We start from the raw sequence: 27094 nt of genomic DNA, 5'->3' as shown, positions 1-27094 counted from the left end.
CAGAAGATAAAGTTGTGGCTTACAATGTAGGAGCCAAAGTTTCCTGCATAACTGCAAATGAAATTTAAAGAGGCTTCTCCCAGAGCTTGTGAGCCTGTGAGATTGATTCTTAGTCCTCCAGGATTTGGGAAATATCTTGTCACATGGGTTTTTAAGAGATGATTTCATATGCTTTTTAAATTATTTGGGTAATTATAACACTTTGATGTGTGAACCAAGTTACTGTTCGATTTTACTTTTCTATAGTTCCTATTTAATTTTCTATGTATTCAATATCATATAATGGATGGGATATCATGCTTTATTGAAGCATACAGGAAAGCAGATTTTTTTGTAAGCAATCCATCAACCTATTAGAAACATATGTTTTATTATGGAGAAATAGTAGAAAATATTTTATGTAAAAATATTAAGAGCTGTATATTAATTATAATGCTATTCGTTTGCTTTAATACTATTGATTTCATGAATTGTCAATTGTTATTTGTTTGTTCGTGTGTGTGCAATTTTTCTGGACAAAAGGAGCCAGTCTGTAATCCAGGACCTGGAATTCACCGAAATCCTCCTGTCTCAATTTCTGAAAATTGGGGTTAAAGGTTTTATTAATTATCCTATCTTACTTGGATCATAATTTAAAAGTAAAAAGTACAGTTTCTGGAGGTTGCAAGAATTTTTGTCTTTTCATGTCATCTGAATGATGACAGGAAAGGTCTGTTTTATGTAAGGGGACACAGCATCAAGAACGAGCATGAGAGCAAACATGGAAATTACTTCTTTGACGTTCTCAAAAAGATGCCATATGAAACAGTATGTTATTATGTTATATTATACGGTTTTAGAATATAGTTTTAAAGAATCTTACTTTTTACTATGTGTTCGAGTCTGTGCCTCTGTGTACATGAGTGCAGTGACCTGAGAGTCCAGGGGTATCAGAATCCCCTGAAGCTGGAGTCAAGGCAGTTGTGAGCTGCCTCACATAGGTGCTAGAGACCAAACCGGAGTCCTGTGTAAGAACAGAACATGCTCTTAATCTTTGAATAATCTCTCAAGCCTCATATTATATAGGCTTAAGGTATCACATCTTTGTATGTATTCATACACACAAGAAAATGCAGAATTTAATTAATTCATAAAATTTTAAAGAAAAATAATAATGTAGCCTAGAACAATAATGTACATAGTTTATAAATTTAAGACACAGAGAATATTTTCTTTTAATTTAAATATTAAATATTAAGTATATTTTCCAATACAGCAGAATCTCTGATATAGATTTCATATTTCACTCTGTCTCCAGTTCTAATTTAAATTTTTCTTAGAATCTATTTTAAAAGAGTGATTCTCTATCTATGTTCTAAAGAGGCAGAAACTATTTTATATTCAATTCTTGATACTGTCTTACTTCGCCTTCAACTATCTATGTCCATTAGAAAACCAAAGTGCATTACCATAGAAATAGTATTGTGAAAATGAATCAGGACAGAAAATATAAGAAGCGTTTTTTAAACAACTATAAACATTGGGGAGAACCTTTAATTCAAATTATTAAGAAGGAGATCCATATCCAATAAATTGTAAGCGATTTGGGTTTTGGAACATAAGTTAGGCTTACCTGAAATAGCCTTCTGTTTTAAAAATCCTAACCACATCATTTATTATGAAAGGAGCTATCATGAAAAAAGTTTAGAGCTCATATTACACCTCAATTGTTAGCCCTTCCCTTGTATCCTCCTATTCCTCCCTCCCTCCCGCTTCCCCCCTTCTCCCCTCCCCTATGTCTGTGATTGAGGGAGACCTCCTCCCCCTATAAATGCTCTAAGATTATCGAGTCTCTTCTTGGTAACTTGCTATCCTTCCTCTGAGTGCCTCCAGGCCTCCCTATTCAGGGGACATAGTCAGAAAAGGGGCACCAGAGTTTGTGTGAGAGTCAGATCTCACTCTCCACTCAACAATGGAGAATATCCTGTTCATCGGCTAGGTCTGGGTAGGGGTTTGAAGTTTACTGCCTATATTCTCCCTGGCTGGTGCCTTAGTTTGAGGAGGACCCCAGGACCCAGATCCGCCTGTCATAAAGTTCTTCTTGTAGGTTTCCAGGACCCTCTGGATCCTTCTATTTCCCCATTCTTCCATGCTACTCTCACCTAAAGTTTCAATAGGATGTCCTCCCCGCTGACTCACTTTCCTGGTAAGTAAAGTTTCTCATGGGACATATCCCTTGGACTAGTGTCTCGGAAAATATATTTTTAAAAAGCCAAAAGGTCAATTTTAAAAGGAGGGAGTCATTTCGGTTTGTGTGTGTGTGTGTGTGTGTGTGTGTGTGTGTGTGTGTGTGTGTGTTTAGCCTTCTTTGTTTTTTTTTGTTTTTTTTTTTACTGTCTTCAACATGTGCATATTATCTTTTTTTCTCCTTTATTAATTTATTCTTGTTACATCTCAATGGTTATCCCATCCCTTGTATCCTCCCATTCTTCCTTCCCTCCCATTTTCCCCTTATTCCCTTCCCCTATGACTGTTCCTGAGGGGGATTACCTCCCCCTGTATATGTTCATAGGGTATCAAGTCTCTTCTTGGTAACCTGCTGTCCTTCCTCTGAGTGCCACCAGGTCTCCCTCTCCAGGGGACATGGTCAAAGGTGAGGCACCAGAGTATGTGAGAAAGTAATATCCCACTCTCCACTCTACTGTGGAGAGTGTTCTGTCCATTGTCTAGATCTGGGTAGGGGTTTAAGATTTACCACCTGTATTGTCCTTGGCTGGTGCCTTAGTTTGAGCGGGACCCCTGAGCCCAAATCTGCCTATCATAATGTTCTACTTGTAGGCTTCTAGGACCCTCTGGATCCTTCTACTTTGCCATTCTCCCATGCTTCTCTCATCTAGAGTCCCACTAGAGTGTCCTCCCCTCTGTCTCAGTTTCCTGGTAAGTGAAGGCTTTCGTGGGACATGCCCCTTGGGCTCATATGCAGATATAAGTGAGTATATACCATTTGAGTCTTTCTGCTTCTTGGTTAACTCACTCATTATGATCATTTCTAGCTCAATCCATTTATCCACAAATTTCGGGAATTCCTTGTTTTTAATAGCTGAATAGTATTCCATAGTGTATCTGTACCACAGTTTCTTTATCCATTCTTCTATTGAGGGACACTTAGGCTGTTTCCATGTTCTGGCTATTATGAATAAGGCTGCTATGAACATGGTTGAGCAAATTTTCTTGTTGTGTGCTGGAGCATCTTCTGGGTATATTCCAAGGAGTAGAATAGCTGGGTCTTGAGGAAGCCCTATTCCCATTTTCCTGAGATAGCACCAGATAGATTTTCAAAGTGGTTGTACTAGTTTGCATTCCCACCAGCAATGAAGGAGTGTTCCTCTCTCCCCACATCCTCGCCAGCATGTGGTGTCACTTGAATTTTTGATCTTAGCCATTCTGATGAGTGTAAGATGGAATCTCAGAGTTGTTTTGATTTGCATTTCCCTGATGATTAAGGAGGTTGAGCATTTCTTTAAGTGTTTCTCAGCCATTTGATATTCCTCTGTTGAGAATTCTCTGTTGAGTTCCAAGCCCCATTTCTCAATTGGGTTATTTGGTTTGGTGGTGTTTAATTTCTTGAGTTCTTTATATATTTTGGATATTAGACCTTTGTCAGATGAAGGGTTGGTGAAGATCTTTTCCCAGTTTGTAGGCTGTCGCTTTGTTCTCTTTACCGTGTCTCCTGCCTTACAGAAGCTTCTCAGCCTCATGAGGTCCCATTTTTATTAATTGTTGACATTAATGTCTGGGCTGTTGGTGTTCTGTTCAGGAAGTTGTCTCCTGTGCCAATATGTTCCCGGCTCTTCCTCACTTTTTCTTCTAAGTGACTTAGTGTCTCTGGTTTTATGTTGAGGTCTTTAATCCACTTGGATTTGAGTTTTGTACAAGGTGACAAATATGGGTCCAGTTGCATTTTTTTACACATAGACATCCAGTTAGACCAGCACCATTTGTTGAAGATGCTATCCCTTTTCCATCGAATGGATTTGGCTTCTTTGTCGAAAATCAAGTGACCATATGTGTGTGGATTCATATCTGGGTCTTCGATTCGATTCCACTGATCAACTGTCAGCGCCGCACCGTCCAGCGGAAATAAGACGCCAACAACCAGACTTCTTCTCGAGATCTTTACTCAGGATTAAGCTCAGTGTGAATGGCCCTGAAGAAGGGAAGGGCCAAGCTTAAGTACAACTCAGGGGCCAATCAGCTCATGCCAGGTGCCACCTCCTCATAGGTCCGCGTCAGAGCAGGACTGCTAGTCATCAGATCACCAGTTACCCTTGCACAGCCTTTTGCCATATAAGGACGGGATGGCGGAAACCTGCGCCTTGTTAAGGCGCGGCACCTCGCAGCTCTCCACAATCAACCAGCCTGTTGCTGTGCTAGTACCATGCTGTTTTAATTACTATTGCTTTATAGTACAGTTTGAGATCAGGTATGGAGACTCCTCTGGAGCACCTTTTATTGTACGAGATTGTTTTAGTTATTCTGGGTTTTTTGTTTTTCCATATGAAGTTCAGAATTGAACTTTCAATATCTTTAAAAAATTGTGTAGGTATTTTGATAGGGATTGCATTGAATCTGTAGATTGCTTTTGGTAGGATGGCCATTTTTATTATGTTAATTCTCCCGATCCATGAGCAAGGAAGATCATTCTATCTTCTCATGTCATCTTCAATCTCTTTCTTTAGAGTTTTGAAATTTTTTTCAAACAAGTCCTTCACTTGCTTAGTTAGAGTAACTCCTAAGTACTTTATATTGCTTGTGGCTAATGTGAAGGGTGTAGTTTTCCTAATTTCTTCCTCTGCAAGCTTGTCATTTGTGTATAGGAAGGCTACAGACTTTTTTGAGTTAATTTTGTATCCAGCCAATTTGCTGAAGGTGTTTATCAGCTGTAGGAGTTCTCTGGTGGAATTTTGAGGGTCACTTATGTAGACTATCATATCATCTGCAAATAGGGATAATTTGACTTCCTCCTTTCCCATTTGAATACCCTTGATCTCCTTTTGTTGTCTTATTGCTCTGGCTAGAACTTCGAGGACTATATTGAAGAGATATTGAGAGAGTGGGCAGCCTTGTCTTGTTCCTGATTTTAGAGGAATTTCCTTGAGTATCTCACCATTTAATTTGATTTTGGCTATTGGCTTCCTATATATAGCCTTCATTATGTTGAGGAAAGTGCCTTGTATTCCCGATCTCTCTAAAACTTTAAACATGAATGGGTGTTGGATTTTATCAAATGCTTTCTCTGCATCTAAAGAGATGATCATGTGGTTTTTTATTTTCAGTTTGTTTATGTGGTGGATTACATTGATGGATTTCCATATATTAAACCATCCCTGCATGCCTGGAATGAAGCCTACTTGGTCATGATGGATGATATCTTTGACGTGCTCTTGTATTCGTTTTGCAAGTATTTTATTTAGTATTTTTGCATCGATGTTCATAAGAGAAATTGGTCTGAAATTCTCTTTCTTTGTTGAGTCTTTGTGAGGTTTAGGTATCAACGAGACTATGGCCTCATAGAATGAATTTGGTAATGTTCCATCCCTTTCTATCTTTTGGAGTAGCTTGAAGAGTATCGGTATTAGCTCGCCCTTGAAGGTCTGGTAGAATTCTGCACTGAAACCATCTGGCCCTGGGCTTTTTTAGGTTGGGAGACTATCAGTGATTGCTTCAATTTCTTAAGGGGAAATGGGACTATTTAGCTTGTTTATCTGTTCTTCACTCAACTTTGGCAAGTGAAATTGATCAAGAAAATCATCCATTTCCCTTAGATTTTCAAATTTTGTGGCATATATGCCTTCAAAGTAGGATCTTATGATTCTTTGTATTTCTTCAGTGTCTGTTGTTATGTCTCCCTTTTCATTTCTGATTTTGTTGATTTCAGTACTGTCTCTCTGCCTTTTAGTTAGTTTGGCTAATGGTCTGTCTATCTTGTTGACTTTCTCAAAGAACCAGCTCTTGGTTTTGTAGATTCTTTGGACTGTTTTCTTAGTTTCTAATTTGTTAATTTCACCCCTGAGTTTGATTATTTCCAGACGTCTACTCCTTTTGGGTGTTTCTGCTAATTTTTTTTCTAGGGCTTCCAGTTGTGTCGTTAAGGTGCTTATGTGCGATGCTTCCAATTTTTTTTTAAAAGGAACTTAGTGCTATAAATTTTCCTCTTAGCACTGCTTTCAATGTATCCCACAAATTTGGGTATGTTGTTCCTTCATTTTCATTGAATTTCAGAAACTCCTTGATTTCTTTCTTTATTTCTTCCCTGACCCAGGTGTCATTTAGCAGAGAGTTGTTTAGTTTCCACATACGTGTAGGCTTTTTGTTATTTCTCTTGTTGTTGAATTGCAGCCTAAGCCCATGATGATCTGATAGGATACAAGGTATTATTTCAATCCTCTTGTATCTGTTGAGGCTTTCTTTGTGAACTATGATGTGATCAATTTTGGAGAAGGTTCCATGGGGTGCAGAGAAGAAGGTATATTCTTTCTTGTTTGTGTGAAAGGTTCTATAGATATCTGTTAGATCCATTTGACCCATGGCATTGGTCAATGATGTTATTTCTCGGCTTAGTTTCTGTTTCAATGACTTGTCCTTCAGTGAGAGTGGGGTTTTGAAGTCTCCCACTATTATTGTGTGGGGATCGATGTGTGGTTTAAGCCTTTTTAGCAGATCCTTTACAAATGTGGGTGCCCTTGTATTGGGAGCATAGATGTTCAAAATTGTGATGTCATCTTGGTTGACTTTACCTTTGATGAGTATGAAGTGTCCGTCCTCATCCCTTTTGATTAATCTTGGTTGAAAGTCTATTTTGTTCGATATTAAAATGGCTACGCCTGCTTGCTTCTTGTGACCATTTGCTTGGAATATTTTTTCCAACCTTTTATCCTGAGATAATGCCTATCATTACGTGTGAGATGTGTTTCCTGAATGCAGAAGAATGTTGGATTCTGTTTATGCACCCATTCAGTTAGTCTGTGTCTTTTTATTGGAGAATTGAGACCATTGATGTTGAGAGATATTAATGACCAGTTACTGTTAAGAGTCTTAATTTTGATTTTGGTTCCAGTCGAGCGTTTGTGTGGTTGTATTTTTGCCATGATATAGTTATCTATTTCCTGAGTAGTTTTGGTTGTAGCTTGACCCTTTGGGATGGAGTTTTCCTTCTAGTACCTTCTGTAAAGCTGGATTTGTGGATAGGTACTGTTTGAATTTGGTTTTGTCATGGAATATTTTGTTTTCTCCACCAATGGTTATTGATAGTTTTGCTGGGTAAAGTAGTCTGGCCTGGCATCTGTGGTCTCTTAGGGTTTGCAGGATCTCTGTCCAGGCCCTTCTGGCTTTGATGGTTTCTGCTGAGAAGTCAGGTGTAATTCTGATAGGTTTGCCATTAAACGTTATTTGGCCCTTTTCCCTTGCAGCTTTTAATATTTTTCTTTGTTCTGTATGTTTTGATTATTATGTGATGGGCAGTTTTTCTTTTCTGGTCAATTCTATTTGGTGTTCTGTATGCCTCTTGTATGTTTATAGGCATCTCTTTCTTTAGATTGGTGAAATTTTGTTCTATGATTTTGTTGAGAAGAGTTTCTGGGCCTTGGAGTCTGATATCTTCTCTTTCTTCAATGCCTATTATCCTCAGATTTCTTCTTTTCATGGTGTCCTTAATTTCTTGGATGTTTTGTGTCAGGAGTTTTCCAGATTTGGCATTTTCTTTAATGGTTGCTTCAAGATCTGTGATTGTATCTTCCAGACTTGAGATTCGTTCTTCCATCTCTTGGATTCTGTTAGAAAAGCTCAGCACTGTGTCATTCACCTTCTTCTCTGAGGTCTCACGTTCTCGTTTGTCTTTTGTCTGTGTGTTTATCATTGAATCCATTTTCATCTTCATATCTTGAACAGATTTTTTGATTTCTTTCATCTGGTTGTTTACATTTTCCTGAAAATTTTCCAGTTCCACTCTATGTGCTTCTTTTATGTCTCGCATCTGCTTGGCTGTGTCTTCCTACATCTGATTTTGAATTTTATTTGTTTCCTCCATTATCATCCTCATTACCAAGGATTTGAGGTCATTTTCTTGTGTTTCCATTGTATTTGAGTTCTCTGGGTTGTTTTCTTTGGGATAGCTGGAAACTGGAGACGCCATATTGTTTTGGGTTTTTTTGCGTATGCTTTTACACTGTCCTTTAGACATATTGCCATCTCTGTTTTTGTTGGGTAACTTCCAGAGTTGGGTGGAGGGAGTCTGATGATAGATTCACTTGTTTTCTCATGATTTCTGTAGGCTGGAAGCCCTGATACTTCACTGGTGTGGATGGCAGGACGTTAGCCCTGTCGTTTTGGGCTCTCACAGCCAGTGATCCTCAGCTCCCCTTTGTTGTGGGTTCTGCAATCGTTCTGGGTCTCTGAATGGGTGTTGGATGAGGCCAAGGTATTCACAGCCTTTTGAGTCCCCTGCCAAGTCCAGCCAGGGATACTGGGCCTGAACCACGCGTCGAGCTCAGGTAGATTCTCAGGGCCTGAACCGTCTGCCACAGCAGGAGAAGTGCGACTGCGCTGAGCAAGCACCTAGGGTAGAACTGAGCGCTCTGCCCAGCTTGTGTCACAGCAGGAAAATTGCAGCTGTGCTGAGCTGGTGCCTAGGGTGGAAGTGAGCGCTCCACCCAGCCTGCATCACAGCAGGGAAACTGCGACTGCGCTGAGCAAGTGCCTAGGGTGAAACTGAGCACTCCGCCCAGCTTGCATCACAGCAGAACTGCGACTGCGCTGAGCAAGCGCCTAGGGTGGAAGTGAGCACTCAGCCCAGCCTGTGTCACAGCAGGGGAGCTGTGCCTCAGGCAGAATTGTTTGCTGAGCTGAGCCAGCTTCTCCACGGCACAGCTCACTGAGCAAACCCAGGACTCTGGGGCTGAACTGTCTGCTGAGTCCAGTTTGGGTCTCAAGGCACCACGCGACCCAAATCCTGTGCAGACTCCCCTCTCCCACAGCAACTCCCACCATCCACCACACCAATCGCCTCCACTGGAAGGCTCTGAGCTGCAAACCTCAGCCACCAGCGCTGATGCCGCTGGAGCCGCTGGTGCTGCTGGTGCCGCTGGTGACACTGCTGTTTCTGCCGCTGCTGCTCTGATCCGAGAAAGTCCGTGCTCCTCCCATGTGCAGGGGCAAGCAGGTCCTCTGCACCCTGGTCCCTCCGAACCGTGGAGCACTTCTGCTGCCGTGGTGTGGGGACCTTGGTGTTCCTGGCTCAGAAATCTGTGCAATTCCCTGAATTGTTCACTGGAGCTTTCAAACACGGTCCACACTGCTCGCCGCCGTCTTGGATCTCGCCTTCTTATCTTTGACTATGGAAATGAAAATAATTATAATGGAATAATTAGTAAGATGCCCTTTCAGTTCAGCTACATCTTACATATCAACCCCTCAGCTGAGTTTATTTAGTCTCAGCTAGCCATGTGGTTTCTGAAATAAATGATTTTTTTTCAGGAAAAAACAACCTAAATTTCTCTTGCTAAAATTCCAATTAATCACATAATGTGGAAACAATACTGAAAAATCCATTCTATTCTTTCCTTTATCTTTTATACCAGTTCAAAGCAAAAGAGTGCATTTTGTTTGACTCCTTCTCAAAATAAATGTGGCATAAGATTTCTCCAATATTAAAATGAAGAATTCATGGGATATTGTGATTAGGGTCCAAACACTCACCTGAAGCATGCTTTTATATTAGTTGTGCCCACATGTGTAACAAGAACCCAGGGACTCCAATGGAGCTCACATCTTAATTTATGTGCTTCATCATCTTTCTTCCTCAGAACAAGGTTGGATTCTTGACGTCTTTTTCACTCACACAATAAATTTTTGCTCTTTATCATTTCATTGATTTATGAGTACTAATAAAAAACTAATTTGGGTTTAGATGTTTTGTGATTCTTTGGACTCATACTTTGGAATACAAAATTAATCTAAACAAAACAACAAAACCTTATTCAAGATAGACTATAGTGATAGATACAGATATATATCCAAATTCACATGCATTTAAAATTAAGCACTGACTTAAAAATTTATCCTTTCACCTTTCTGTGTAGACTCTGACAATGATATACAAAGAGATATATTCATAATACATTTCAAAAAATAAACAAAAGCTGAAGGAAGTTTTACTCAATATTCTCCACTATTAATAGTTAAATCAAAGTTCTGGTGAAACTTTATAACAATTACTGAGTTTGGCTCTTTATTTATATAGTATGTATGTATGTATGTATGTATGTATGTACATATGTATGTATGTATTTACTTTATATACTCATCGGATCCCCATCCTTTCTCACCTCTTAGTCCTACACTCCTTCATCTCCCCAATGCCTCTCCTCTACTCCTCAGAATGGGGCACCCCTCTCTGTCAGGGACTGGTTCTTTGCCATGGGAAGTTTTGAGCTGGGCCAGGCACTGGTGGACATCTCCTCAGTTTCTGCTTTATCTGCTTTGTCTTTATTCCTGCACATCTTGTAGGCAGGGTGAGAGAGGGAGGGAGGAGGGAACGGAGAGATACAAGTAAGGGGATAACAATTGCGATGTAATCTGAATAAATTTATTTTATTTTTTATTAATTTATTCATATTACATCTCAGTTGTTAGCCCATCCCTTGTATCCTCCCATTCCTCCCTTCCTCCCACTTCCCCCCTACTCCCCTCCCCTATGTCTGTGTCTGAGGGGGACCTCCTCCCCCTGTATATGCTCATAGGGTATCGAGTCTCTCCTTGGTGAGCTATTATCCTTCCTCTGAGTGCCACCAGGCATCTCCATCCAAGGGACATGTTCAAATATGGGGCACCAGAGTTTGTGTGAAAGTCAGATCTCCTTCTCCACTCAACAGTGGAGAATGTCCTGTCCATCGGCTAGTCTGGGTAGGGGTTCGAGGTTTACTGTCTATATTTTCCTTGGCTGTTGCCATAGTTTGCGGAGGATCCCAGGCCCAGACTCACCTGTAGTTTTCCAGGACCCGCTGGATCCTTCTATTTCCTCATTCTCCCAGGCTTCTCACACCTAAAGTCTCAATAGGATGTCCTCCCCTCTTACCCACTTTCCTGGTAGGTACAATTTTTCATGGGGACGTACACCTTGGACTAGTGTCTCGATATAAGTGAGTATATACCACTTAGCTCTTTTTGCTTCTGTGTGAACTCACTCATTATGACAATTTCTAGTTCAATCCATTTGTCCGCAAGTTTTGGAAATTCCTTGTTTTTAATAGCTGAGTAGTATTCCATAGTATAGATGTACCACAGTTTCTTTATCCATTCTTGTACTGAGGGACACGTAGGTTGTTTCCAAGTTCTGGCTATTATGAATAAGGCAGCTATGAACAAGGTTGAGCATATGTCCCTGTTGTGTGGTAGTGCATCTTCTGGGTGCTGGTCTAACTGGATGTCTACATGTAGAAAAATGCAAATAGACCCCTATTTGTCACAATGCACAAAACTCAAGTCCAAGTGGATTAAAGACCTCAACCTAAAACCAGAGACATTAACCCAGTTAGAGAAAAAAGTGGGGAAGAGTCTGGAACACAGGCACAGGACACAACTTCCTGAACAGAACTTTAACATCAACAATTAATAAATGGGACCTCATGAGGCTGAGAAGCTTCTGTAAGGCGGGTGACACTGTCAAGAGAACAAAGAGACAGCCTACAAACTGGGAAAAGATCTTCACCAACCCTTCATCTGACAAAGGTCTAATATCCAAAATATATAAAGAACTCAAGAAATTAAACACCACCAAACCAAATAACCCAATTGAGAAATGGGGCTTGGAACTAAACAGAGAATTCTCAACAGAGGAATATCAAATGGCTGGGAAACACTTAAAGAAATGCTCGACCTCCTTAGTCATCAGAGAAATGCAAATCAAAACGACACTGAGATTCCATCTTACATCCATCAGAATGGCTAAGATCAATAACTCAACTGACATCACATGCTGGCGAGGGTGTGGAGAAAGAGGAACACTCCTTCATTGCTGGTGGGAATGCAAACTAGAATGAACCACATTTTCTGTATCCATTCTTCAATACAACCACTTTGGAAAGCTATCTGGCGCTTTCTCAGAAAAATGGGAATAGGGTCCTCAAGACCCAGCTATTCCACTCCTTGGAATATACCCTGAAGATGAATAAATTTAAATAAAAGAATGTTTAAAAAAAAGAACAACACAACAAATCAATGAAAGCAAGAGCTGATTATTTGATAATATCAACAAAATAGAGAAATGCTTAGCCAAACTAACTAAAAGGCAGAGGGAGAGTATCCAAATTAATGATCTCAGATATGGAAAGAGGATATAACAACAGACACTGAGGAAATCCAAAAAAACAATAGGTTTTCAAAGCTGAGTTTTCCATAAGCATAGTGAAACACATTCTAATATTTTTAGCTCTTGGACAATACATTTGGTGAGCTCACAATAAATTAGTTAATTGCAGTTACTATAAGTATTTACATAATTTATTTCCAATATTAAACTGTAGAATAAAAAATGTCTGGAGGCAATATAAATCCCTAGAATATTCTATATATGTGTATGTATTCAATATATATTGAATATATGTATGTGTGTGTTTACACTTTCACACTCATGTGCACACACACACAGAGGCACATACAGAGGCACACACATACACACACACACACACACACACACACACACACACACACACACACACAGAGTATGTCTTGAATAGCTTAGGTTCTTCTTGAGTATTTTAGTTAGCTCTGCCCATGATTCTGATATCCTGAATTCATGTACGAAGTGCTGAAATTCAGGCATTTGGCATTGTGGCTTGTTCTAGAAGTGCTCTCAAACAACCCAGAGCCTTGTATATGCTAGGCAAGTGTGTGTCTTTCTCTTAAGGTTTCTTCTGACTGATTTAGGGTGAAAAATACCTTTGAAGGGGCAAAAAAAAAAAATGGGAGAAATGATTAAGGAAGCCAGGGATAGCATTTGTGGTCCTTTCTAAATGTTGATAAATTCCAGGTTTAATAGGAGTCCTGTGTGGGACAGTCTGAAATGCTGGACCAACTGGGGTCAGAAGCTTTCTACAACACTGTCCTGAAAGCTGTCTGTTCTGATGGGTAACAGCAACTGAGACGCCTAGGGATGGAGCACTAAGGATGCAGGATGTCAGCATCCAGCATTCTGAAAGGAATGAATTCTGTCAGGTCTGATCCAGCATAAGTGTCTGGTTCTTTTGTTCTGAAAACATAATTTCTCACAAGCATTACACAGTTCTAACATTATAATTGTGTGAGGTTTGTGGGATGCACAGAACATTTAAATCTGATTCTCTGCTCATTGTATGAGCAAAAGTAAACATCTGCAACTCTTTCTTCATGCCATACTAAGAATGGTCTCTAATTATAAGCCACATAGAATTTGTGATCAACATGAGAGCTTGTCCTTGCATTGACATTTGTATCTTGACTAGTCTCACAGCTATTACCATGTAGTGGGATTAGCAATATAAGTTACCATATTGTTCTGCAGTTTGAATTCTTTACATATCAATTGTGCCCCCCATCTCCTTTCCCTCCCCTCCCTAGTCCTTAGAAAGGGGAGTCCTCCTGACCAAACATCTGACCTTAGGTTATCCAGTGTCCTCTGTACTACCTGTAACCTTTTCCTCTGTGGTCTGGCAAGGCCACCCTGCCTGGGGGGAAGTGAAGAACATTAAGAGGCCCCAGTGCATGAGAGAAGGGGTCTCTACTCCCAATATTGTGGGACACACAAGGAGACTGTACTGCCTATCTACTACATCTAAGCAGGAGGTCTAGGTCCACAACTTACACGGACCTTGGTTTGCATAGTAGTCTCTGTATTGTAATGTGCTTAACCTTATTTAAGTGGCTAACATCCACTTATGAGTGTCTTTCTGGGTCTGAGTTACTCAGGATGATTGTCTCTCCATCCATCAACTTGCTTGCAAATTTCAAGATTTCTTTGATTTTGATAGCTGCATAGTATTCCATTGTGTTAATGAACCACAGTTTCTTTATCCATTCTTCAGTGGAGGGACATCTAGCTTGTTTCCAGATTCTGGCTATTATGAACAAGGTTGCTACAAGCAAATGTCCTTGTTGTATGGTGAACATCTTTAGGGTATATGCCCAGGAGTGGTATGCTTGGGTCTTGAGATAGCGCCAGATTGTTTTCCAAAATGGTCGTACAAGTTTGCACTCCCACCATCAATGGAGGAATATCCCCCTTTTCCTGCATCCTTGCCAGCATGTCCCCTCACTTGAACTTTTGATCTTAGCCATTATGATGGGTGTAAGATGGAATCTCAGAGCCACTTTGATTTGCATTTCCCTGATGAGTAGGGGTGTTGAGCATTTCTTTGAGTGTTTCTCAGACATTCGATATTCCTCTGTTGAGAAATCTCTGTTTAATTCTGAGCCCCATTTCTCAATTGGATTATTTGGTTTGGTGGTGTTTAATGTCTTGAGTTCTTTATATATTCTGTATATTAGCCTTTTGTCAGATGTAGGATTGACTGATGTATTAATTTCTTCATTCATATCTTCTATCTCTGATATCCTTTGTTCTATCTCTTGAGTTCTGTTGGTCATGCTTGTGCCTGTAGATCCTGTCCTCTTCTCTTAGGTTTTCATTTCCTGGACTATCTTTCTGACTGTGGGGTCTGCCTGGTGCTAGAACCCACCAACCCCGGAGATTTTGCAGTCTCAAGCTAGTTCTATGCCACAGGGAGTTCAAGAGCTGTGCACTAACCAGCCATGTGGGGTCCCATGGGTGTGCTCTGGGTGCTTAGAAACCCAGGAGTTTTCTGGGAAACCTGAGATCTGATCTGCTTGTGATCCTGACTGTGGGGTCTGCTCAGTTCTACAACTCACAGACACTGGTTATTTTGCAGTCTCAAGCTATTTCTGTGCCATAAGGTGTTCAAGAGCTGCTCACCAGCTAGGTGTGTTGTGCTAGCCTTTGGAGGCTGTGCACCTATTTTTGTGGGGACTGGGGACATTGTGATTTTTGCCCAGTGGCCAGAGGCCAGGCACAACTATGCTCCACAAAATTTGGATCCCTCTCACCTGTGGATCACCAGTGTTGGTGTTTCGTGGTTCTCAGACCAGTCCTTAGGTTGTTGAATAATCACTGCTGTCCTGCAGTTCAAACAAGGTATGTGTTAGGTGCCACCGTCTTGGATCCCCTATGGCCCTCATTCTTTATCAAATCAAAAACAAAGTATTATTGCAGTGTAAATATCATATCCCTTAAGGAATTGTATTGTGTACCTGCATCTATTTGGATAAGTACATGTGTTAGTAAACTTTGCATTACATTGACAAAATGCTCAAGATAAACAACTTGAACAGAAGAAAGGCTTATACTGGGTTATAGATTAACAGGTTTCACTTTATGTTTCTTTGGGTATGTTGTTTGAGTATGCAGCAGAACAGTAAATTACATTGAAAGTATCAATAGAGAGTTAAATAGGTTTATTTAATTCCTGGAAGAGAGAGAGAGAGAGAGAGAGAGAGAGAGAGAGAGAGAGAGAGAGAGAGAGAGAGAGAGAGAGAGAGAGAGAGACAGAGAGAGAGACAGAGAGAGAGACAGAGAGACAGAGAGACAGAGAGACAGAGAGACAGAGAGAGGAGAGGGAGATCCCAGTATTTTCTTCAAGGGGATACATGTATGAACCAACTTCTTTCTAAAAGTTCTTTCATTTCCCATTAGTCTCACAGGCTGATGACTAACATTTAGTACAGGCATTTGAGTGGATAATCTTGATCAAAACTTCAAAACAAATCAGTAGCAAAATACTATTCTAATCTCACCAGAACCTTTTATTAATTAGCTTGGGACAGGAACATGAAATAATAATCTATTGTTTCTCAACATGGTATTGTTTTAAAACTAAAGAGAAGGAAGGTTGTACAATTTCATTTTGCTTGGTACCCTGTTCAGGTTTAACCCTGATCTGAATCACAGACACAGTTACAATGGGTTTGGCTATGCTTAAATGTTCAAAAACAAGTCAGTATTATTACTATTATTAGTATAAGAATATCAATCTGGTTAATGTTTTATATAAAACAACATTAAGAAAATATAAAATGAGATCTACACTCACATTACATGCAGGGTGTCCATCAATATTGGAGAATACATAATTATAGATTGACAACAAACCAAATCTCTATGACTAGTAGTAATAGTACCATTGTGAATCCTGGAAATTTAGTAGTATGTACAGTTCTTTTGTTGAAGGACAGAGGTATAAAAATGACAGTCATTACAACCATAGGCATCACAATTTCAACCTGTCAAATGTTGGTGTCAAGACTGATAATTGTCTGAGGCTAAGCATCAGCACATCTCTACTTAAAGGACTTCAGTAAGAACTCAAGTTGAGGGAAAATGTGGATAAACCACAAGATGTTCTTAGATGCCTTGAATATAAATATAGGAACCTCCATGGAATGCATAGGTTTTGAATGAGGATTGAGATATGCCATGTTCTGAATGAGATGAGGGGAAAAGAGCCATTTCAGGAAGAGCTTATTGTAAAAACAGACCTGGCATGGATTCATGAATGGGAAGAAAGGAGAGAAGTAAATTGCATTAATGAGAGAACTTGACCACACAGGACACTGGAGACATAAACATCACACAAGACTGCCCACATAATGAGCTCAGAGAATCTTTTATTATATTTGGGGAATTGAGCCCTGCTTGCAGAAATCATTTCAGTAGCCCAACTCTGAAGTTTCTTGCCAAACACTACTGGCAACAAGAAGCATCATTGGGGAATTGATAAACAATAGTGACTGTTAGTGTAGAAATGGTTTTGGCAGCAATTATTACAAATAATTAAAGTATTGCATCAGCTTTGGAGACTAAGAGACCATGTGGGAAGAAGATATTGACCACTGTGTGCCATACACCTCTGGGGATGTTCTGGTACCTCCATGCATGTATGCCCAAAGCAGAAGCTTGAATTCTAAAGGGTCTGTGTTTACTATTGACTTGAAGAATGTGTCTTTATGAGCATCACCCGCATATAGTTTTCAGACAAGATAAATAATGCCACTGAGAAATAACTGGCTTATGCATATGCATCTCTGATTATCTGCAAATGAGTGATTTATAAATTATGACATATATTATTATATAATATAATATACATAATTTATGCTATATATTCATATATATTCATATATATAATATATATTTTATGATATACACTAAATATATTTTAAGTTAGGGATTTACTAATTCCACATTTAGAATATTAGATTACAGATAAAAGAGTTTGCATACAGAATCTGACTTTATAAGTTACAGGCTTATTAAAGATATAATTAGAGAATTCCATTTGTTTATATTTTTTATGCTCCAAGTTGACATTAGGAAAGAAAGAACTATAGTCAAAGACGACGTTTGAAGAGACAATTCTTTCCTTCTGTCATTTTGGTTCCAGGGATCAAACAGATTGTTAATCATGGTGGCAAATTCTTGCTTGCTAAGCAATCTCTCCAACAGGAAAGTTACAATTTTAAACATATTTATCTGTTTACTGAATATTTTCATTTGCATATAACATAGTGACCTGGAGCTTACGATTTTATTGCCTTATGATAATTTAACTTGATATACCATTTTTTTTTACTTACTGGAAAATATTTTATAATCACCATTGATTCCTATAATTCTCTAGTTTTCATTTTAGTCAGAGTAAGGAAAGCACACAGAAAGAGAAAAACCACAGAACACTAATCATTAGTGGATGTCTTCATAAACATATAATCAGGGAACTGCTTAGTGCCTGTGAACTTTAGTCTCTTATATCTGTAAAGTTCTTGTTAATTCCTACATTATGAAACAACCATAAAAATTAAAAATATAATGTGTGTAGTTATACAAAATATTCAGAAGATACTTCATGAAACAAAACTTTTCAATAAATTTGTTCTTTATTCAATTTTTACTGACATGAATTATTAAAACTAATGAAATTAAATTGGAAGGATACAGAGTTAGATGTTTCTTTATTGTGCATGTTATTCTTCAGAATAATTTTAAGTATAAATTTTGGAGTTCTAGGAAGGATATGTCTGTAAACTAGAGAACAGATTCTACTTCCATTGTATTACCTTGGTTTTCATGATTTAGATTTGAAAGCAAGAATTACAGGTGCAATAGTGGCTGACATATTATTGGAGTAACCATTTTTTTATTTTGAAAATAAAAAAAAGAGTTTTAAGGCACACTCCATGAAATTGAGCTCATATTGACACTGGTAATGTGAATAAGTACCTGAGGCTCTCCAAGTCAAGGACCATAGGGAAAGCCTACTACTGTCATTCTACTAAAGGAACATAGAAATAAAATGACTTCTACAACCTATTACGGTACTCATATATAGTGCCTTGATCAACCTTTATTAGAGAAGCTACACTTTGCAGTGAATGAAAATTAACACAGAGACCCACAACGGAAAAAAAATGTAGAGAGTGAAATTCTTTGAGTACTCAGTCCCAGATGGAATTCCTTAATCAAGCATCTCCCCTCAAGGTTCAGAGATCTATAAAGAAGAGGAGGTAGAAAAATTGTAGGTGCTAGAAGTGGTAGATGAATCCAAGGTAAGAGTGTCTTTCAAAAGCCACAGGATTCATTCATATATGAACTCACAGAGACTGTATGAGAGTGCTTAGGACATGTACAGATTCAAGCCAAATGGGACCTCAACACTGAGAAGAGGGAGTGGACACTGGTTCTCACCCATAACCAACACATGGTCTGTAATTGATACCAACTGGCAAAGGTGTAATCAATTTGCTTCAATAGAGTGTCATGTATATCTCAAGCACACTCTCGGGCAGGCCCCATTCCCAGGAGTAGTTGAACAATAGAAAAAGAACCATGTATCTTGAAGGACATTTTGTTTCGTTTTGACACTTTTTATATTGTTTTTTGTTTGATTTTTTTATATTTTTATTTCTCGGTTATAGAGAGAAAAAATAAGATGAAGTTGGCTGAGTAGGGATTAGTAAGAATTTATGGAGGGGAAACTTGACAAAATATGTATTATATAAAAATTAAATAAGCAATAAAATAAATTAAAGGAGAAAACAGCAGACATTATATTATATGAGCTTGAGGGGTTGTCTACTAACATCCTGTAGTGACAGCTTAAAACACTGGTCAGAACAGGAATATTTCTTCATTGTCCATTTATTTCACTAACAATATTACTTTCTATTTTCTACTAACATCTTCATATTGGTTTTTTGAGCTCAGATCATTATCACAGGCATCGCTTATTGTGTGTGTGTGTGTGTGTGTGTGTGTGTGTGTGTGTGTGTGTGTGTGTGTGTTTATGTCTGAAGCTTCTAATCCCTCACCTTGGTTTCTATCTTGTTCTCAGGTGAGATAAGAATTACTTCGATGTTCTTGTGGGCTAAGTAGATCTCAAAGTTGAACTTACAATAATCAGTCAAGTATCATCTGCAAAATAATGACAACTTTTGGGACTAATTTCTTTTAGAATATTGATATGTTATATCATTATGTGTTAAAAATTCCCTCTGGGATGCAAAAATAAATTTTATTTACCTAGTGATCTATAGAAAAACTGCCTGCAAAAGGCAATGGACAGAGAGTGGTGTTAACTTACTGAGCCCTGTAACTGGTAAGTGACAGAGAATTTTTTTGTTTGTTCATTTGTTTTGTTTTTTGAGCTCAGGTCATTAACACAGGTTAATTCAGTATATCTTAATACATACACAGAACTAAATATGAGTTATCCTGACATCCTATGAGCAAAGTATAGAAATAGTAAAGCACAATACTTTTAAAAAGTTAACTGATATAAAGAGCATAAGTCAAGGGAAATACAAGGATTTGTACAAAAATAATTTCCTTGATGTTGACAGAAGCTTTAATCAAACACCAGGTATGTGAAAAGCCATGTGGTGGGAAGACAAAGATGTGTTCCAGAAGTTAAACTTAATCATAATTTATTGGCACAGGAGAGTGTAGAATAATCCCAAATGCTTTACTTGTGAGGTGGTGGAATAAGATATGATATTACTAAGAGATATAGATACCAAAAATTGAGAGATTTTTGTGCTTTGTGAACTATAAAGGGATGGTGAACAAAGACAAGGAGCCTTGCTGAGTCTTTTGGGTGACGGCAGAATTTCCATCTCTAACTGACAAGAGATGGATAGAATACTTTTACCATGCTTCTTCAGTATCGTGGGATGATGATTTATAATTCATTTATAGCTGAGATTTGTTTGAAAAGTGAACAACTACATTTCAAAAAATGTCCAGGATAAATATTTTTAAAGGACTCTAAGCATAATATGAGCAAGATGTAATCTATCTAATAATAGCATGAATTAATGGCATATAAATATAAATATATACTAAAGGTGAGAAAAATGATATAAGAATAACAAGAAAAATCCTTAACATTTTTAGGTAAAAGTCTTTCTTTTATCTTAGCGTTTGTCGCTAGTCAACCTTTTTTGTTTGTTTGTTCAGTTGGTTTTTAATTTTTTATTTATTGATTTATTTTTTCATACATTACTTCCTGACCTCAGTTTACCTTCTCTTCTCTCCTCTCAGTCCTTGCCCCCAATATAATCTTCCTGTTTCCCTTCAGAAAACAATAGGTATTCCAGAGATAGCAACAAAATATAGCATGTCAATTTGCAATAAAACTAACCACCTCTTCTCGTATTAAGACTGGATGAGGCAATCCAGTAGGAGAAAAGGGGTCCTAAAAGCAGACAAAAGTATTAGAGACAGTCCTTGCTCCTACTGCTCAGGGTCCACAAGAAGACCAAGCTTCACAACCATAACACATTTGCAGAGTTCCTGGGTCAGACCCAGGCAGGCCCCTGACTGTCAGTTCACTCACTCTAAGTCCCAATGAGGCCAGGTTAGTTAATTTTATCGGTTTTCTTGTGCTGTCCTTGACTCCTGTTTTTTGAAAATATTCTCTTATGATTTACTCTTGCCTGCTTAGCATTATTTGAAAGAAACATAACTGCATATTAATTTCATGCTAGTTAAGGAAACTGGTATACAATGAATACATTAGAACTCTGGAATACATAATGAGTGCTCAGGCGAGCTGATCTCCTCATATCGCTTTACCAAGAAGGAAGAATAACACTCTTTATTTTGGACCATGGGAAGGATTAAAACTTCCAGAGAAATATTTTTTTCCTATGGGTAAGAAAAAGCTATTTTTCCTTTCAGTGAGAATGGTAACCTCTTCATGGAAATAAAAGGAATATAGGGGTTTTCTTTTTTTTTCCTTTATTAATTTATTCTTGTTACATCTCAATGTTTATCCCATCCCTTGTCTCCTCCCCTTCTTCCCTCCCCCCCATTTTCCTCTTACTCCCCTCCCCTATGACTGTTCCTGAGGGGGATTACCTCCCCCTGTATATGCTCATAGGGTATCAAGTCTCTTCTTGGTAACCTGCTGTCCTTCCTCTGAGTGCCACCAGGTCTCCCCCTCCAGGGGACATGGTCAAAGGTGAGGCACCAGAGTATGTGAGAAAGTCATATCCCACTCTCCACTCTACTGTGGAGAATGTTCTGTACGATAGACAAGCAGTATAGCTGAGTTCCCATGGCACATATACAGTGCAGCAGCGAGCTGTGGGAAGAGTCACCACACACTTTTTCTGTTCTTCTCCTCCTCTGGGCTGCTTTTCATTCAGCTCTTTTCTGTCACTTACGATGTCATCAACTCATTATCTGTTTCCTATTGTATTGATCTCTTATAGCTGTTCTAGAGTCTCTTCAGCTGTTTAATCCAACCCTACTCTGTTTTCAGACCAGTGCAGCAGAGTTTTCGTACTAGATTCCTTCAGAACGTGCTGAAAAATGTAGTGATTCTGGAGGGGAAACGGACATAGGATTATATGTACAGATGTGCACAAAAGAATAAATTTTATTGGGGCATGTGAAAACGTCAAGGTTATTCACGTAAAAGACCACAGCCAATTGTGCAAATGTTCATTTTGTAGGGGCCAGAGCTCTGGTAATATCAGCATGATGTTCTTTAAAACACAGCATATTGTATTACAGTCCTTGCTGTTATTTCACCAGTCTTGGGTTTTAAAAAGAAATAAATTAAGAGAATCTTTTCCTGCCTTCCATACATAGTAGATGGGAACCTCAATCAAATGTAGGATTTCAATATGCTTTAAAGCTAGAAAATCACTAAGATAATCAGATAAATGCTAAATTTTAGGTATTGGTGTGTGTGGTGATGTTTGCTCATGTATGGAGGCAAGAAGTTGACATAAACATGTCTTCTTCAGTGGCTTCAATTATCACGAAGTTCAGTGTGGCTAGACTTGCTGGGGTGCCATCCTGGGATCTCCATGTCTCCACTCACCGGCTCTTGCAATGAGTACATTCCAACATGCTTAGCGTTTTACATGGTAGAGATTTGTACTCAGATCCTTTTGCCAGGCAAGTACTTTGCCCATTGAACCATCAACCCAGCTACTATGTAAGTATTACATTTTAAGAAGCAAGAGATAATGTTCAATTTAAATGTTTAGGTTTTTATATATACAAGATGTTGAGTTTGCGACAGTGGAGTGTGACCATGGATTGGGATCATAGATTTCCTACTTGTTTATTCCAGGAAGGAAAATAAGGAGCCATTCAGATAATTTCAATGTTCAAGTACTTACATTAGTACAACAAATCCTGTGAGGAAAAGCCATTTACGAATCAGAGCTTATTTTCCTTAAAAAGCTTCACTGAGAATTTATTTAGAACTGAGTCCCAAAATACCAAAATGGTTATAAGAGCTATAAAGAAGTTCCAGGAAGGAGGATGATTTCTGACTACTGATAAAAATAATTGTTAAGTGTTTGATGAAGAACTATAACTTTTACCAAGTTTATTAAATCTAGTACTTTTAATTTTTTATATATAAAAAGTCTGTGTACATGTTTGAAGTTAATACTGAGTGAGCTATGCGCTTCACTGTTATTTGAACATAAAAATTAAACTTAATGATAAAAATATGATAGGTAACATATTGTAAGTTTATATTCATTGTTGTAAAATTAACCATAATTCTGATAACAGGGATATGAGTTTGAAGGGTGCTATGGGAAACCATTCCGAACCATATTTGCTACTCATAACAAAGCAAGTAACTGGTCACTAAAATTTGAGAAGTGTTGAAGTGTTGAATTACTTATTAAGAAATAACAGACAGAATAATATTAATGGGGTTACTTACTTTTGATTAAGATGCTCTATAGCATCACATACCACCCTCAATATGAATGTCTTTTTATTTTTCAGATAAAGTGTTTCACATTTACCAGTTTTCTGATCACTGATGAAACAATGTGGCTGAATAACAATGTGACCGAATTCATTCTACTTGGTTTGACACAGGATCCTTTTAGGAAGAAAATCCTATTTGTTGCATTTTTGCTTTTTTATATAGGGACTTTGTTGGGTAACTTGCTGATCATTGCTACCATCAAGACAAGCCAGGCCCTTGGGAGCCCCATGTACTTCTTCCTGTTCTACTTATCCTTGTCTGACACCTGCTTCTCTACAACTATAGCCCCTAGAACGATTGTGGACTCTCTCATGAAGGAGGCCTCTATCTCTTTCAGTGAGTGCATAATCCAAGTCTTTACATTTCATTTCTTTGGCTGTCTGGAGATCTTTATCCTCATCCTCATGGCTGTTGACCGCTATGTAGCCATCTGTAAGCCCCTGCACTACATGACCATCATGAACCGTCGGGTCTGTGGGATGCTGGTAGCCATAGCCTGGGTGGGATCCTGTGTGCATTCTTTAGTTCAGATTTTTCTGGCCTTGAGTTTACCTTTCTGTGGTCCCAATGAGATTGATCACTATTTCTGTGACTTGCAGCCACTGTTGAAACTTGCCTGTTCAGACACATACATGATCAATCTGCTTCTGGTGTCCAACAGTGGAGCCATTTGTACAGTGAGTTTCCTCATGCTCATGGTCTCCTATGTCATCATTCTCCGTTCCCTAAGAAATCACAGTGCTGAAGGGAGGAGAAAGGCCCTATCCACCTGCATCTCCCACATTATTGTGGTTATCCTTTTCTTTGGACCTTGCATATTTATATACACACGCCCTGCAACCACATTTCCTATGGACAAAATGATAGCTATATTTTACTCAATTGGGACACCTTTGCTCAATCCTCTGATTTACACACTGAGGAATGCAGAGGTGAAAAATGCCATGAAGAAATTATGGGGAAATAAATTGGTCTCAGATTATAGAAAATAAATGGAGGTCTTCATTTTTCATAATTAACATTAAATTAGAAGGCAACAATTTTAAATATAGTTTATTAATTTATTCATATTACATCTCAATGGATATCCCATCCCTTGTATCCTCCCATTCCTCCCTCTCTCCCATTTTTCCCTTACTCCCTTCCCCTATGATTGTGACTGAGGGGGACCTCTCAAAATTTTGTTTTTATTATCAGTTTGATATATCAGTTTCTTAGGCATATAGATTATAAATTCATAGAGTAAAGACACAATGTGAAAAATACCTCTGTTGAGCCAATTTTATGTAGTCTGATAAAGCATGAAATACAAATCGGTGTGAAAACCTTTGGTTTTTGTTCACATTTGATGCCTGCTTTGTCTCTGGCTCTCCAGTCTTTCTTCCCAACACCACTTGTGGCTGTGATTATAATGTTCTACCCTTCATCCTGTTGACTTCTAAAGTGTCCTTCTAATAATACCTGCCTATATAATCACATCTTCTATTCAACTCCTGATAAGGATTACCCCTCCCAGTTATTTTTATTTTATTATTTTATTTTTGTGATTTTAATATAATTACAACAGTTCTCTTTCTTTCCCTCTGTAAAAGCCCTTCCATTTAAACCTTCCTGTTGTCCTTTAAATATGTGACTTACTTTTTCCCTGTTATTGCATACATGCATGTATGTGTGTACATATATATTTCAATTGATTATTTTTTATAAATGTATCAACTTATGTTATTCTTTGGACTCAATATTGCTCTGGATTGAAATAGTTTTAGCAGTTGTGTCACCCCCTCCAGTGGAGTCTGTGTGACAAGTACTACACAGGCCTGAGACTAAGACCCCTATTTTAGGCTAAGACACCCGAAGAGGGGAGAGTCTCCTGGACTGGGGTCAATGTTCCTGCCAGCAGAGAAATGTCAGTTTCAAAACTCTCTTTTCTGGGAACTATTTTCTGTTTCTCTCTAAATTCTAACTGCATTTCACTCCTAAGGTAGGACTCCTCAAGCATAGCAATGGTTGCTATGAGACCCTGGCCTGGGACTGCAGCCAGGGACTGCCCGTGGCCGAAGTAGTACTGCTTCACTTCCACTTATTAAAAGAGACAAGACTAGAGATTAATCACTAGTTTAATAGGTTACACTATGGCCTACAAAGACATGGAATATTTCAAAAGACTCCAGGTAGCAGTTACGAGAAGAATGGAGAAACGTCCTGGCACAGAGGTTCTATGCACAAGTTTCGTTAGGGAGAGGACGTTGGCCCTGGACAAAGAAAGCACATACATATTGATATCAAGCCAGTAACTTAGGAGAGATGATGTCTTTCTGCTATGTACTTTGTATTGTTTCATTCAAGGCTGTAATTCAAAAAATGACAACACAATAACTTCGCATTCTGTATCTGTACTGTGTATGTTTGATTGCTCACTGACTTCCGTGAGACTGCTCTGTGGAAACTGTAACCACCACAAACGCCTCTGTTTCAGAAGAAGAAATGTATATAATGCTAGACTGCTTGGCTGTAACACGCACTCGGATGAAGACTTGTCTGTGTCTCACTTCACCTTATTTCTGTTCACTGACGCTCAAAGAATCCCCAATCTCAAGGACCTAACCTCGACTGAGCTAGTGGTCCGTGGCAGTTCCTGGTATAGGGGAAAATGCATGCACGTGATAGGATCTCTCTTCTGTTTCGAGATTGACTGAGAACTCTTACCTTGTTTATTTATATAGAACACTAACAGGATACTGAGAGAGAGATTCACTCTTGAGAATCTCTGATGCTCTGCTCTCAATTTTTGGGTGGCAGTCACAATGATTCTTTTGTAACTCATTACCTTCTTCTGACTTGATCCCTTTTAATTTAACTGTTAAGCTTTCTTCTGAACATACTAATTATAGAGTTTTACTTATAGCAAAGTGTTAGAGTAAGTACAGGCTATGTACTTATGGCTTACATCCTTAGGATAGTTTGAGGTAAAAATGTCTATGTTGGTTAGAACCAAGAAAACAGTCACTTCATGGTAAGGCATTTAAATATATTAACAAAATTAAGTAAAACCAGGATGACCCAAAGAAATATTTCAAGTTTTGAAACAAAAATTTTATATTGCATTGAATTTTTGAATTGAATCCCAATGAAAATAATACTAGTAAAGGGAAGCAGACTTTTTTACATTAATAAATATATTAATTTTATCATTATTAATTAACACTTCAATATTGAAGACTATTAGTGCTAAAAATTATACTGATAATTTTGGAATTTGGTTTCTTTAAAAATCATAAATAGTATAGTATGTTTTAATTTTAGTTAGTGTGTGTCGGGTATGGGAGTGCTTCAGATTGTCCTGAGCAGGAGACTATGCTTTGCCTTGTGTTCTAGCAGGGGTGTGGTTTTTTCCAGAAGCAATAGTTCCTGTGATTGTGTGACAGCTGGAATTCTGGAGAATTTTCATAGGGTATATAAATGCTAGCCCCCGAGAGGTGATGTGGATCATGGTTGTGGGGTTGGTGGTCAGTATACCTTGTGGTTTGTCAGTAGGTTGTCACAAAGAAGAAATAACAAGAAGTAAAGGCTAGATATTCTGACACCAAAGATCAAACTTGCTCCTAGGCACTAGATACTCCTAATCTGTAGAAAGAAAGTAGTTTAATGAAAACATCACCCCCTTTCCAACACCTGACTTTATTCAGGGATCTCTTTCATTTATTCTT

At 38.5% G+C, this 27094-nt stretch overlaps 1 protein-coding gene across 1 annotated transcript in view; it reads left to right on the top strand.

Annotated features, from left to right (window-relative positions):
- Window positions 1–24394, top strand: part of LOC311607389 (uncharacterized protein) — a gene marked incomplete at its 5' end in the record, with an annotated part of 53991 nt that extends 29597 nt beyond the window's left edge. Inside the window, one exon of the mRNA XM_084799043.1 lies at window positions 23402–24394. Within this exon, the coding sequence (XP_084655169.1) occupies window positions 23402–24379 (978 nt within the window). The 3' untranslated portion in view covers window positions 24380–24394. The remainder of the gene's footprint in view (window positions 1–23401) is intronic.
- Window positions 24395–27094: the final 2700 nt, after the last annotated feature.

This window comes from Acomys minous (assembly GCF_964271855.1).
Source record: "Acomys minous genome assembly, chromosome: 10".
In the NCBI taxonomy this organism is placed as follows: domain Eukaryota; kingdom Metazoa; phylum Chordata; class Mammalia; order Rodentia; family Muridae; genus Acomys; species Acomys minous.
The sequence above is the reverse complement of the archived record's forward strand: the minus strand, read 5'-3'. Positions and strand labels throughout refer to the sequence as shown.